A 12,189-nucleotide genomic window follows, 5' to 3' on the forward strand; every position below is an offset into this window, starting at 1 on the left:
GCCTCTGAGAGCATCCATTCCACCATTATGCCAGCAGTGCCAGGGCCATCACACCACCCCGTCCTTAAGTGCCACATCTGCATGTTTTGGGGAACACTCCAGGGACAGTGATCCCACCGCTTTCCCTGGGCAGCCTATTCCAATGCTTAAACCACCTTTTCCGAGAAGAAATTTCCCCAATATCCGATCCAAACTGCCTCTGGCACGACTCGAGGCCTTTTCCTCTCGTCCAGTCACTCCTGCGTGGAAGCAAAGCCCTGAAGTGGTTAAGCCCCGCACCCCGAGGAAGTTTGACACAGCAGAGTCGCTTCTTCCCAGACACCAGCACACCACCGAGGGCACCTGCTCAACACCTGTAGGAAGGTTTTGACTCCATTGTCCCGCAACCCTGTGTGCCTGGGGGGTGCTTGCCAGCGATAAAACCCACGAGCCGCTGGCATTTTCCCGTTTTAGACACGCGTGTGGTGGATTTCAATGCAGGCAGAGGAGCGATGGCAGGAATGGAAGGGCTGCGGGGGGAAGGGGCCCGTGGCTATTTCTGCACGCCCTGGCCCCTGGGTGAGGCATTCCCCCCGGGCCAGAGAAGCTCCATCGGCCATAGGTGCTGCAGCCCACGCCCACGACTTTGGGGTGATTCGGGAGGTTTTTTGGTCACTCTTGAGCTCGCCGCCCGCGAGGCGGAACTCTGTGTCCGGGACAGCACGGAAGGTTTCCAGCGGCGGACGCGGCGGGGCCGGAAGGCGGCGGCGGCTCGGCCGGGGTGGCGGCATGGCGGGCTGGGGGCGGCTGGCCCGGCTCGGCGGGCGCCTCTGGGCGGCGGCGGGGCCGGCTCCCGGACACAGGTAGTGGTACGGCTGGGAGGGGAAGGGGCTGCTCCGGGGGACGGGACGGAAAGAAGAAGCGGCAGGAACAGCGGGGAGCAGAGTGTGGCTCGGCCCCTATCGCAGCCCCGAGGTCGTAGAATCTTAGAATGGCCTGGGTTGGAAGGGGACCTTGAAGATAATCTAGTTCCACCCCCCGCTGCTGTGGGAAGGGATGCCTTCAGCCAGAGCAGGTTGCTTAGAGCTGCATCCAACGTGGCCTTGAACGCTGCTAGGGATCGGGCATCCAGAGCTTCTCTGGGCAGCACTTCCAGTGCCTCGCCGCCTTCACAGCAAGGAATGTCTAATCTAAGCCTACTGCCTTTCAGTTTGAACCCAATCCCCGTTGTCCTGTCACTACAGGCTCCTGTAAGTAGTTTTGCCTCGTCTTTCCTGTCAGTTCCGTGCAGGTGCTGGAAGGTGAGCGGCACCTGAGCTGCCCTGTTCCCAGGCGGCCTCTCCCCGCCCCTGCGCGCCGTCTCTGCCCGCCGCCCTTTGGAGAGGCCTCTGCGTGCAGGCTGCTGGCAGCGCCCCGGGGCTTTGTTCGTGGTGCCAGGGGTTACTGCTGGGGCATTCCAGCCTTAGAAATAGCCCCAGCCTGCGTGGGAGTTATGGCAGGGCAGGCATGTTCGCGTCCAAAGCATCTTTGGAGCATAGTGAGGGACTTGGCCTGCAGTGTTGTGGGTCACCTTGGCCCGCTGGCCACTTGCATTCACTGCCTGTACTATTAAATACTGTTTTGTTGACATTGCAGAGGATTAGGGAGCATTCAAGCCTTTTTCAGCTCTCATAACATTTATGGCAGGACACTGAGCTGTTCAGCGGTGTTTGTAGAATCAGAGACTTGTTGGGCCTGGAAGGGAGCTGAGGAGCCAACTTCTAAGCTGAGGTCTAAGTTCTTCCTCACAGTGTGACCAGCCCTGAGGTCAGACTAAGTTGCTCAGGGCTTTGTGGTTTTGGGTTTTGAAAGCCTCTAAGGACTGAAATTGCACAGTCCCACTGTTTGGACACCAGTACCAGTATTTGATTGTCTTCAGGCTGAACATTTTTTTCCTTAGGGCAAATCTGAATCCCCCTTTTCAGTTTATAGCACTTCTCTCACTCTCCTGGTGTGCCCCTCATTGACATGTCCTACCTTGGTCTTGTCAGTAGCTTTCTCACAAATTATCCCATGCCTCTTGTGGGTGGGACTGTGCATTTCTCCTTTATGAGTTTCACTAGGTTCCTTGTTGGCTTGTCCCTCTGGCTGGCAGAGGGACACCCTTGGGCATCATCCACTGCTCCCTTCCAGCTTAAGAACAGTGCACTCATCCTTCTCAGAGGCCATTGAAAAAAATATTGAACGGGACAAGTTCCTGAATAGACTCTTGAGCAACTCTGCTTGTAACTTGCCTTCTAGTAGAGTCCAAACCATCGGCTGTGACCCCTTCAGCTGACGATCCAGCCAGGTTTTTGCTCAGCTGACAGGCCATCCATCCATACCATAACATCCCATCTTGGATAGAAGGATGCCACAACAGATTGTTTTTAAAAGTCTAGCTAAAGTTAAGTTAAACAGTACCTACTGTTATCTCTTTGTTCATGGATCTAGCTGGGGGTTTTTTTGTGTTAAAAGGAGTGGTTGGTTGGTTGGTTTGTTGTTGCTTGCTCCCCTTTGGTATAGTTCAGAATACTTAGTCAAATGACAGATAATTAGGTGTTTTATAAATTAGTTGTAACATACATGTTATGAGACCTTTTTTGTACTGATAAGACACTCAAAACCTTTTCCCACCTCTGGAAAGGGGTCAGCTGGGCTTTGTAGTCAGACACATCAACAGCTCAACATGGTGGCACGAGCATCTTTCTGAAGAGAATGTGGAGTTCCTCAAGAAGATAACTGCAGAGGAGTACAAAGCTCAGACAGCCAGCAAGCTGTGCCCTCTGAAAGATGAGCCATGGCCACTGAATAAGTGGACACCAGGTGACAAATTCTCTCTTCTGAAATACCCGTTCAAGCTGAAATTATTATTGTTGTTGTGTTGTTGCATTCAGTAACATCAGGATTGTGTCTTGTGAAGTATTCTCCTTTTGGCTTTCACATCAGTCACTCAATAAATCTCCTGGTAGATAAGTAAATGTTCTCTAAAAAGCATTTTAAATATTACAAGATGTCAAGAACCTTTTAAGAACTTTTAGTTCAAGGATAGTTTTTAGTCCAGCTCTTGACCTATCCCACTGCTGTACAACAAGATAGTAAATTAAGAATTAGTCAAAAAAGTCTCCTTAAGCGTATAAACTTGAAAATGTTTTTGTTAATATTGCTGGGCTCTGAAGAAAAAGTGTAGTATATGATACATCCCACTTCTGGTCTGTGATTACAATTTCCTATAGACTAGAACACAGATTTAAGTTTTTGAGCTTTCAAAAGGGTCACATCATTTGTGTGGCATACTTGACAGGTTGCCATTGCAAAGATTGGGGTGAGAGGAACCTCCTACAGCAAACTTCTCAGTAGTTACCTTGGCTCTAATACATGGGCATTGTATTTTGGAAAAGAAAAACAAACCAAAAATAGTTGCATTTTCTATCAAACACAACTGAAACAGGTAGAACTTTACTGCTGGTGAGGTTAAATAACCCCAGCCTACCTGCAAGGATTTAGTGGTGTTTTCTCTCCTTCACCTCCTTAGGAAAGATCAGAGTTAATGGGACTTTGCAGATTATTAGATGAACTCTTTCAATTACTAAGTGTGAAGGTACATCCGTGTTCTGTTTTGATCTACAGATTCCATCAGAGTTGGTGTTGTTGCAGTAAAACTGGGAATGATGCCAATATGGACCAAATCAGGAGAAAAACATGCTGTCACACTACTTAAGGTGAAATAAACCATAATGAATTTAATCTCCTATACTATATTCAGATAGTAAACCACCTGTTTCAAGGAAAAGTGAAACTTACTACTTGCACAGAGTAGGAAATCCTGAAAGAAAGTGAAGATTTCTTTCACTCCTGTATAGTATTCTATACTGTACAGAATATTGTGTTTATATCCATACTTTCTAGGAGTGCTCTGCCCTGCTGCCTCAGCTATTCAAACGCTGCAGAGCTATGAGTGGTGTTACCTAGGTGATGCAACAAAGCTGGGGTTAACTGTCCCACTTCACTTCTTTTATTTTTCCACCTGCAGGCATGTTGGGATTAGATTCCCCTTGGTTTCTGAGCCTTTGTAGCTCTGAAGCTGCTTCTTCATATTCTCTAGCAGCTGCTCTTGTGATGAAGCCTTTTGCTGACTGGCTGCTGCCACAAGAGGAGCGTGAAGGCCATCAGGTTTACAGGGCAAAGGAGCCGGAGTCTGAAATGGGGGCCCTTCTGTGTGCTTTGCATGCTTACAATAGGGGCTTTGTAGATCTTGTGTGGAAAAGATGATTATAATTTCTAGAGAATTTATGAAATTAGTTTGCATTCTACCATTTTTTTGGCTGAAATAAGCCTTCAGTTCATTGGAAAAGCAATGTCAGTGGTAAAAACGTAACACACTGTCTTACTTGTAGGCTGCATCTTCTGTTATGAAACCCAGACTGACTTTGGTATTTTGTTGTCTTAATGTATACACATCTGCTTATGCTCAGACATACACTTTTTCTTTTCTCTAGGTTCAAGATTGCCATGTTTTAAGATATGTTTCAAAGGAAGAGTCGGGTGGAAAAACAGCTAAGCTGCTTGTTGGAGGCAAAAATGTATCTCCTTTTTCTGTAAGTGAAGCACTTTGGGTGTCACTGCTGGAATAGTTGTTTCTGTTGTGATTACAATATAAAAGTAGCATAAGTAGACTTCTCTGAAAGATTTACTGGCAGACAAGGGTGCTTTGCAATTGATCTTTTGTCACATTCACCTTTGCCATTTCCTAAGCAAGTGTAAATTCTTGATTAAGAGAATAGCAGGAAGAACTTTTTGAAAGTTTTGCCTTTTACTTCTCTAGGAAAGCTTTGGGTTTATGAATTTGCTTTGAGGTGCAGTGTCCCATGCTGGTGAAAGGGTTTGAAGGACCACTAGCAGTGGAGAAATGTGTGTTCTTCATGTCTGTGGAGATTCAGTTGAGATGAGGACTGCAAGATACACACTTCAGGAGCCTGCTGTATACTTACTCAAGCTTCATCAGTTGTTTACAACTTAGTGCTCTGGCTTACTTTCCTGTACTGTCTTTTTAGCTATAGTTCTACTTTTTCCCCTGGTCTGTTGACATTGTTTAGTCTGTCTGTAGTTCTGCTGCTAAGTAAGTTCAAGACTTATCCTTTCAAGAAGATAGCTTCATGATTGTAACTCATCAACAGCCATATCAAAGTCACTCACTTGTTAAGACATCCCAGGTCCTTGATGTGGAATTCCCAGATATCTCTAGTGGCTGAGGTTGTCTGGCAGAACTGTCATTCCCCAGGATGAGTTATAGATCAAGCAGAAACAAAGCATTCTCTCAAAGGATGTTTCTGTAATGCATTATTTCTGTAAAATATAATTTTTCAGTTCTTGCAATATCCTGACACTCATTTGTCTGATTTGGGCAAGTGAAAAAATCCCAGGGCTCATGACTACTAAGCAGATTATCTCAGTTCATGATTGTGGCTTTTTGAGGGCATAGATTTCCTTTTTTCAAACAGGTGGTTATCCCAGGGCCTCAGAATCAATCTGTGTATTTATTTCTGCTTTAGTGGAAATAAGAGAAGAAGAAGAGAAGATAGATCTGTTGGCTTTTTTAGTATATTGTGCTGATTTTGAACAGGCTTATACTTTGAGGTACCATTCATTTATTCGATTGGTTTATGCCATGTTTGACTAGTACAGCTTGCACTCTTCAGGTGTCTATTCTGTCACTTCAGTCCATTTCTACTTTCCAGGTATGACATTTTCCTGGAAAAATGTCAGCTGTGTTTTTTTCTTTCCTTTTACTTTGGTCTAAGACATGCAAGAGTCATGGGAATAATAATTTTCGAGTTGTGTTTTGCCCATTAGATTCCTTAGAGTTGATCTTTTCATGAAGATGATGTTATTAGTAAATCAAGTAAGTTGTCAGAGTAAAAGCATGCCAGAAGTAAGGAGGTATGAAGAAAACTTCTTTTTAAACAGCTCCTATGAAAATTTCTTCAAAGCAGAACTACGTAAAATGTCAACTCAAGGACTTTTAAGAAGTGTGAGTTATGTTCAAGACTTTCTTTGGGCATAACTTTTTGCAAGTTAGCATCTGTTAATTTGGTTGAACTTAGACTCATTTTAAAATTAATTAAATATTATTTGAGCAATTTTTGGTGAAGTCCTGGCCTGAGACTGAACTGTGTACTACTACTACTACTACTACTACTATTATCATTATTATTATTATTATTATTATTATTATGAGCTCTGTATTATTACTTTTGACATCATGAATGTATAAACTACATGATTCCTAAGGAGGAATTTGGCATGCTGATTCTGGGCAGATTTACTTGTTAAGGTACCAACAAGTGATGTATTTCTGTGGTTTAGCTGCAAGTTTGGATCATTGTTTTCCTATGTTTATCAGCCTTCTTATGTGTTTCTTTTCTCTCTGAAGTGTCAGAAGTGAGAATTAAAAGAAAGCTGAATGATACTGTCTTGTATTAGCATAAGCAATTTCTCTTTTGTTAATTCCTCATAGGAACATCTGTCTTCCTCAGATTCCTCACAGCTACTGATTTTTAATGAGTTCAATCAAAAGATTTCTTCAGTAATTTTTCTAACAAAGAATTTACTGTATTTCTTTGGAGTGTCAAATTGCTTTATAACTGATAAGGGGTATTGCATTTTTAGCAAGATTCATTTTTTGTTTTTAGCTTGATGTATGTCACTCTGTTATAAGTGAACAGATTCTTCATGATTTTTTAATTAATGCAAGCTTATGCTCAAAAGTAAGTTCTGTCAGTGCTCAGACTTTTTTTTGGTCAAAAATATTTTATATGCTTCCTATAAGTGAAGACATATCAATCATTTTCCTACAATACAGGAGGGTATTGTTGGTGTTTTTAAAAATAAGGAACATCTGAGAATCCACTCAGTGTTCCTTCTTCAATATTGCTTTTTAGGAAGGGTTTGTAAAGACTGAAGTGTTTTGTTTGCAAAAATACATCTCTCACTTGGCTGTTTGAAGAGGAGGTGCTGTTACAGTAGAACAGTGCAAGGCTACAACCTAGAGTAGGACTCTTGAGATACAAGTGAATTTTATCCTTTGACTTCACCATGCTCTTCTTAAGCTGTGGTAGCTCTTTCCAGCCACCCACGCTTAGCACAGGACTCGCCTTGCTGTAGCTTAAGGCAGCAGTTTTACATAGCTGGAAATAAAGGATTGATATACAGGCACTTAGAAGGAAGTCCATATCTTTATTTTTCATTCTCACGTATAGTTCTGCAGATTATTACAGGTGCTCCACTGATCCCTCAAATATTCATGGTCTCAGGAGAGATTTTGTATGTAGTTGATTCTGGTTTTTTAAAGGTATTTGAAGTATTTTGTAATGTGACCTCGAGTTAACAGATCTCTCAAGAAATATTTTTCACTCTCAAAGATGGATTCATAAATTAAAAATTTCTGGTTTTTTTCTAAATCAGATATCCTCATCATCTTGCTTCCTCATTCTTCATAAAACTTCCTCCATTCTAACGCTTTTCAACAAATGTTTGAAAACAAAAGAAATGCCAACATGCAGATTTTCAAAACTTTTTAAAACACTATATTTTCAAATACACTAACATTTTAAAGTTGTACACATTACTTGCTCTTAAAAAACACAAAATAATTTTTGAGAGGGAGGGAGCTGCACAGGGGTTTTGAGAAGCAAACCTCAGAGATGAGATTATCCAAGTGTGACAGTATTGTTAGATGCTTAAATTGCTTTCTACCAGAAATCATTTGAAGGAAAGTCAGCTGCATCTCTTTTTTCTTTTTTTTTTTTTTTTGTCCTGTGGCCACAGTTTTCCTGCATCACTGTTTCTGTTGCTTGGTTTTGTCTCAATGGTCTGCTGTTCTGTGAGATGTCTTGCCTAAAACAGCTGAGAATAATTTTAAGTACTTTTAAATCTGTCAGACTCATCTGAAAACAGAATCCCTGCTTTAGTAAGTCAAGCAGTAGTTTGACACTGAGTGTACTTGCTATATCTTAAAAATATATGGATCATAAACTTGTTGTTATTAATTTTTCTTTTTTTGCCCAGAGACTCAAAATTTTCTTCTGTGGAAATTTAAGCATTTCTAGAAGTTTCTACAAGATGAGAATTTGCTTCTATGGTTTTGTTAGTTAATAACAATTTGTTTTTGTTAGTTAATAAATTACATTTATTGTGGTGTGGAACTAAGTCATCAGAAGCTTTGAAAAAGAGAACCGACTTCTAAATTACTACAAAACTCCTTGTAAACCATGAAAAAAAAAGTAGCATCTGTCAGGTACATTCTAAATGATTTGTTTCCCTCTTCCAATCTTCTATATCCTCATATATCTCTCATTTATATTAGATAGCTGTAGGGTAACTACTTGGCAGAAAATAAAACACAGACATTTATTTATTTTTAAATAAACTTTATGTACAGATAAAATGCAAGCCTCAAGATGAAATTCTAGTATGATGTATCTGTTTCTCTGAGTGATGTTGACAGTCTGTAATAGTTTTCTGTGCTGGGTTGATTCTTGGGTATTTTAAGATGACTTCTTTTTTATGGCTGCTTTTTGTTGCAGAAACCAGAGTCTGCACATGAAATTTTTAAAGAAGCTGGAGTGCCACGGAAGCAGAAAGTTACAACATTTAATGTAACAGATGATGCCATAATTAAGCCAGGTAATTTTTTTGAGCTACTGAGTATTATGTGCATACTTATTTAGCATCTGCCACTTGTTGACCTAAATGAAGTTATGATGTGTATTTCAGTGTTGTTTTTCATAGAAAATGCTGAATTCTTTTGTCATTAAGCGCAGGCAAACTTTTTTCATAGGGAAAATTAAAAGATAGGTTTTACTTTTTAGTTGATGAGATGTAAGTTTTTTGCTTTTTCCAGGACACTATGTTTCCACCTATAAGAAAATAAATCCAATCCAAATTTTCTCTGAACATTGAGTTAAGAAGTAAATGTCTGTAACGTTGACTCACTTTTTGGTCATAAATATGGATACAGTTACAGGAAGTTCTGTGTTTATCCTTATGAAAGGGACACAATTTTGTGGTGATGTTTCCCAGGACCCTGAAATAGCAGTTTGAGTTTTGTTCCTTCTTGCTGCATTCAAAAGTAGGACAAAGGCTGCTTTTTCTGTTTTACAGCTTGCAAAGTAAAACACACTAAATCATGTTTATTACAAACATTCTCACTAAAAATCAGTATTGGAAGTTTGGAGATAAAATGAAAAGTTTTAAGTTTCTGAGGTTTTATTAGGTAGTGTATTTAGACTGCATTTATTTTGTGGGTTTTGGCAGTTACAGGTATTTTCTGAATAATTATATATGGTAGGAAATTCTAATGTATTGCATCTTCAGTGCCATTAGTGGAGCTTTTTAAGCTTTTTTAGCAAGACCTTTTTAAGACAGTGCAGTAACTGATAAAAATCAAGTCTGACATGAAGTCTGGACTAATAAATGGAAGCAATAGCTTGAGATAAAGCAGAATTCCAAGTGTTTGATGAGCCGGTTCTGCAGTGTGGGTATTTTGTACATAACATCGTTTTGTGTATGATTTTGTGTCAGTTGGCAGTTATCCAAATGTGTGGATTATGTAAATGTAACATGAAATAATATAAAAGTTTTTATGCTCGAGACTTAGGAGAGGTTTACATCATTTTAGTTTGCATTCATACAGATTTGAGAAAGCATGGAAGCAATTGAAAAAACATGAAGCAATTAAAATTTCTTTTTTTTAATGGATGTATAACAAACTGCAAACTGAAATATGCAGCCACATGGATCTTCAGATTAAAGTTAATTTATAAAGAACTGAGTTACCAGTTTGCTTTGTTGGGTTTTTTGAAGCTGCTAATGAAAGATTTGCACTTGGATGAAAAAAAATCACTGAAGACAAAACAAATTGGAAATTAATATTTTGATACTGCAAGTACTTAAGGAATTTGTGTAATTACAGTGAGGTGAGTGATGTCACTGACCTACAGTAGCACTGTTTCTGCTAAAGGTTAGCATGTAGACAATTCCCCAGTGGAGGAAGCTGTACTTTTCCCACAGACTTTAGTTTGGAAACACTGTGTCTTAATAGAGGAAGCATTGCAAAAATTTTTTAAAGCCTATTTTTTTCTAGTAAATGAGTTTTTGCGGTTTGTTTGGATTTTTGGTTTGATTTTTTTTGAACCCTCCACCTTGTGAAGTCCTAGTAGTTCTAAGTGCAGCATATTCTGTTTTTTTTCCTAAGCATATGTAGTATGAGTCTTAACTAATTAGGCACTTAGGGCTTTGGCAGTGTGGGAAGTGCAAAGCCTTGTAAAAGTAAAGCCTTGACTCTTCCTTCCTGCTCATCTGAAATGGGGTTATATCCTAAGAAATGTGCTTAAATAGTAAATACAAAGCATCTATTTCAGTCCGTGAGGTTGATAAAGAAGGACAAATAAGATGTAAATAACAAGTTCTGTTTCCTTTCCTGTGACTGTAGCCTACCCTGGACGATAATAACTGTGTAGTGGTTTGAGGATTTCAGCAATAAGTTGACCATGATCTCTCCTCTTCTTCTGCAGGTACTCCTTTGTATGCTGCTCACTTCCGCCCCGGGCAGTTTGTGGATGTTACTGCAAAAACGTAGGTGCCTGGGGATTTATCGTGTCTTAAATCTTTCTCAAAGAGAATGGCTAATTTTTTTTTCCTTCTTAATTTGTCTGGAACCCATGGCTCACAAAAGCTGAAATACAATTGCAGTGGTAGTGACAAGAAATTGACGTCCATCCACTCATTGCGTCAGAAATACCAAGTTATGTTTCTTGATGAGGCTTACTCTTGCTTTTGAACAAGGCAGGTAGACTACTAATTCTATTAAGGCAGAGGTCTGCCTGTGTTGTCTCTCACATGCCCATGATTAGCATGGGCAAAGAGATACTTTAATGCAGTATCTCTAGTATGTAAAAATGGAGAAAATGCTGAAAGGTATTGGTTCCCAAACAGATGCCTTAATTTTAATTTGGTGAAGAGATGGGAAGAGATATGTGGACTGAAAGGATAGCAAAAAGATAGTGAGTATATTTAGCAGTACAACAGAGCTGTCAATTTTTTTTTTTTTTGTTTTGTTTTCTCTCACATTCCAGCTCATGTCCTTACCAGCAGTGGCTAAAGATCTTTTACTTTAATGTGGGAGGGAACAATTTCCTCTCAGACCACTGTGAATGCCAAATGAGAGCTCAAGTAATAGAGGGTGTTCAAAAGAGAAACTGGCATCTTGTGGCAAAGAGTGGTCCTGGCTCTTGTTGTACAACTGTGATTTCCCCTGACCAAGAGAACTCCTGTCTGCATATTTCAGTGTCATAATACAAAGATAATATTTGCCATTACAGGTTTTATTTTCTCTGCAATGGAGATAGTACTCAGCTTCATGTCTCGCATGTAGGGTCTAATACCTATCAATGTCCAATGCAGTTCACAGGATTTTGTATATATGGGGAAACTGGCCATATCAACAGAACTGAGTATGCAATTCTAATAGAATTACACTTCCCTACATTTGTGAGGGCACTCTATTGAGAAAAACAGTTTAAGGAATTGACTGGAATTAGTATTTTTCCATGTCAGACTTTCTTATACAATACTTAGATCTGGCATATTATTCATTCTGCTTGTAAATTGCATTCAGTGAGCATCCTATAAGAGACCATAGGGTGTTTGCAAAACAATGTGCATGATCATTAGGAATACAGTCAGTTAATGGAGATAAGGTGTCAATCTTTGTTAATGCAGAAAAGCTTTGTTTTTCTAGGAGTTTTTCCAAGAACTAGGAAAGAGATTTTTTAGCAGTGTAGAAGATAGGTAAACAGCCACAGGGTATTTATATCTTGCTTTTAGTATTTGAAAATACTAGCATCAACTTCTTGGTCCTGTTCAGTGAATCCATCCTAGATTGGAATTAAATATTTCTAATATGTTTTCTTTAGATATTTTTATGATCCCATTTCAGAAATCAGCTGTGTGTTTGTACTGCTGATTTGGTAGCATATTTCTTGTAATCCTTCTGTAAAGGTGAAGGAAATGTTCTTTAATTAAAGAGAAAGGTGAAATGGGTTTTCTGTCAGTGTGATTCTCTAATCATTCCAGTCTTTCTGTATCAAAAATTTTTAACCTTTTTCTGTGGCTTGCTCACATTCTGATTTC

The 12,189-nt window shown here is 40.0% G+C and overlaps 1 protein-coding gene across 1 annotated transcript in view; it reads left to right on the forward strand.

The window, feature by feature from the left end:
- Positions 1-685: 685 nt before the first annotated feature.
- The window catches only part of MRPL3 (mitochondrial ribosomal protein L3), a 28,260-nt gene continuing 16,756 nt past the window's right edge, over positions 686-12,189 (forward strand). Inside the window, exons 1-6 of the mRNA XM_068205279.1 lie at positions 686-842; positions 2,645-2,823; positions 3,628-3,719; positions 4,497-4,595; positions 8,583-8,682; positions 10,572-10,632. Of these exons, the coding sequence (XP_068061380.1) occupies positions 769-842; positions 2,645-2,823; positions 3,628-3,719; positions 4,497-4,595; positions 8,583-8,682; positions 10,572-10,632 (605 nt within the window). The 5' untranslated portion in view covers positions 686-768. The remainder of the gene's footprint in view (positions 843-2,644; positions 2,824-3,627; positions 3,720-4,496; positions 4,596-8,582; positions 8,683-10,571; positions 10,633-12,189) is intronic.

Source organism: Anomalospiza imberbis, chromosome 1 (assembly GCF_031753505.1).
Source record: "Anomalospiza imberbis isolate Cuckoo-Finch-1a 21T00152 chromosome 1, ASM3175350v1, whole genome shotgun sequence".
Lineage (NCBI taxonomy): Eukaryota > Metazoa > Chordata > Aves > Passeriformes > Viduidae > Anomalospiza > Anomalospiza imberbis.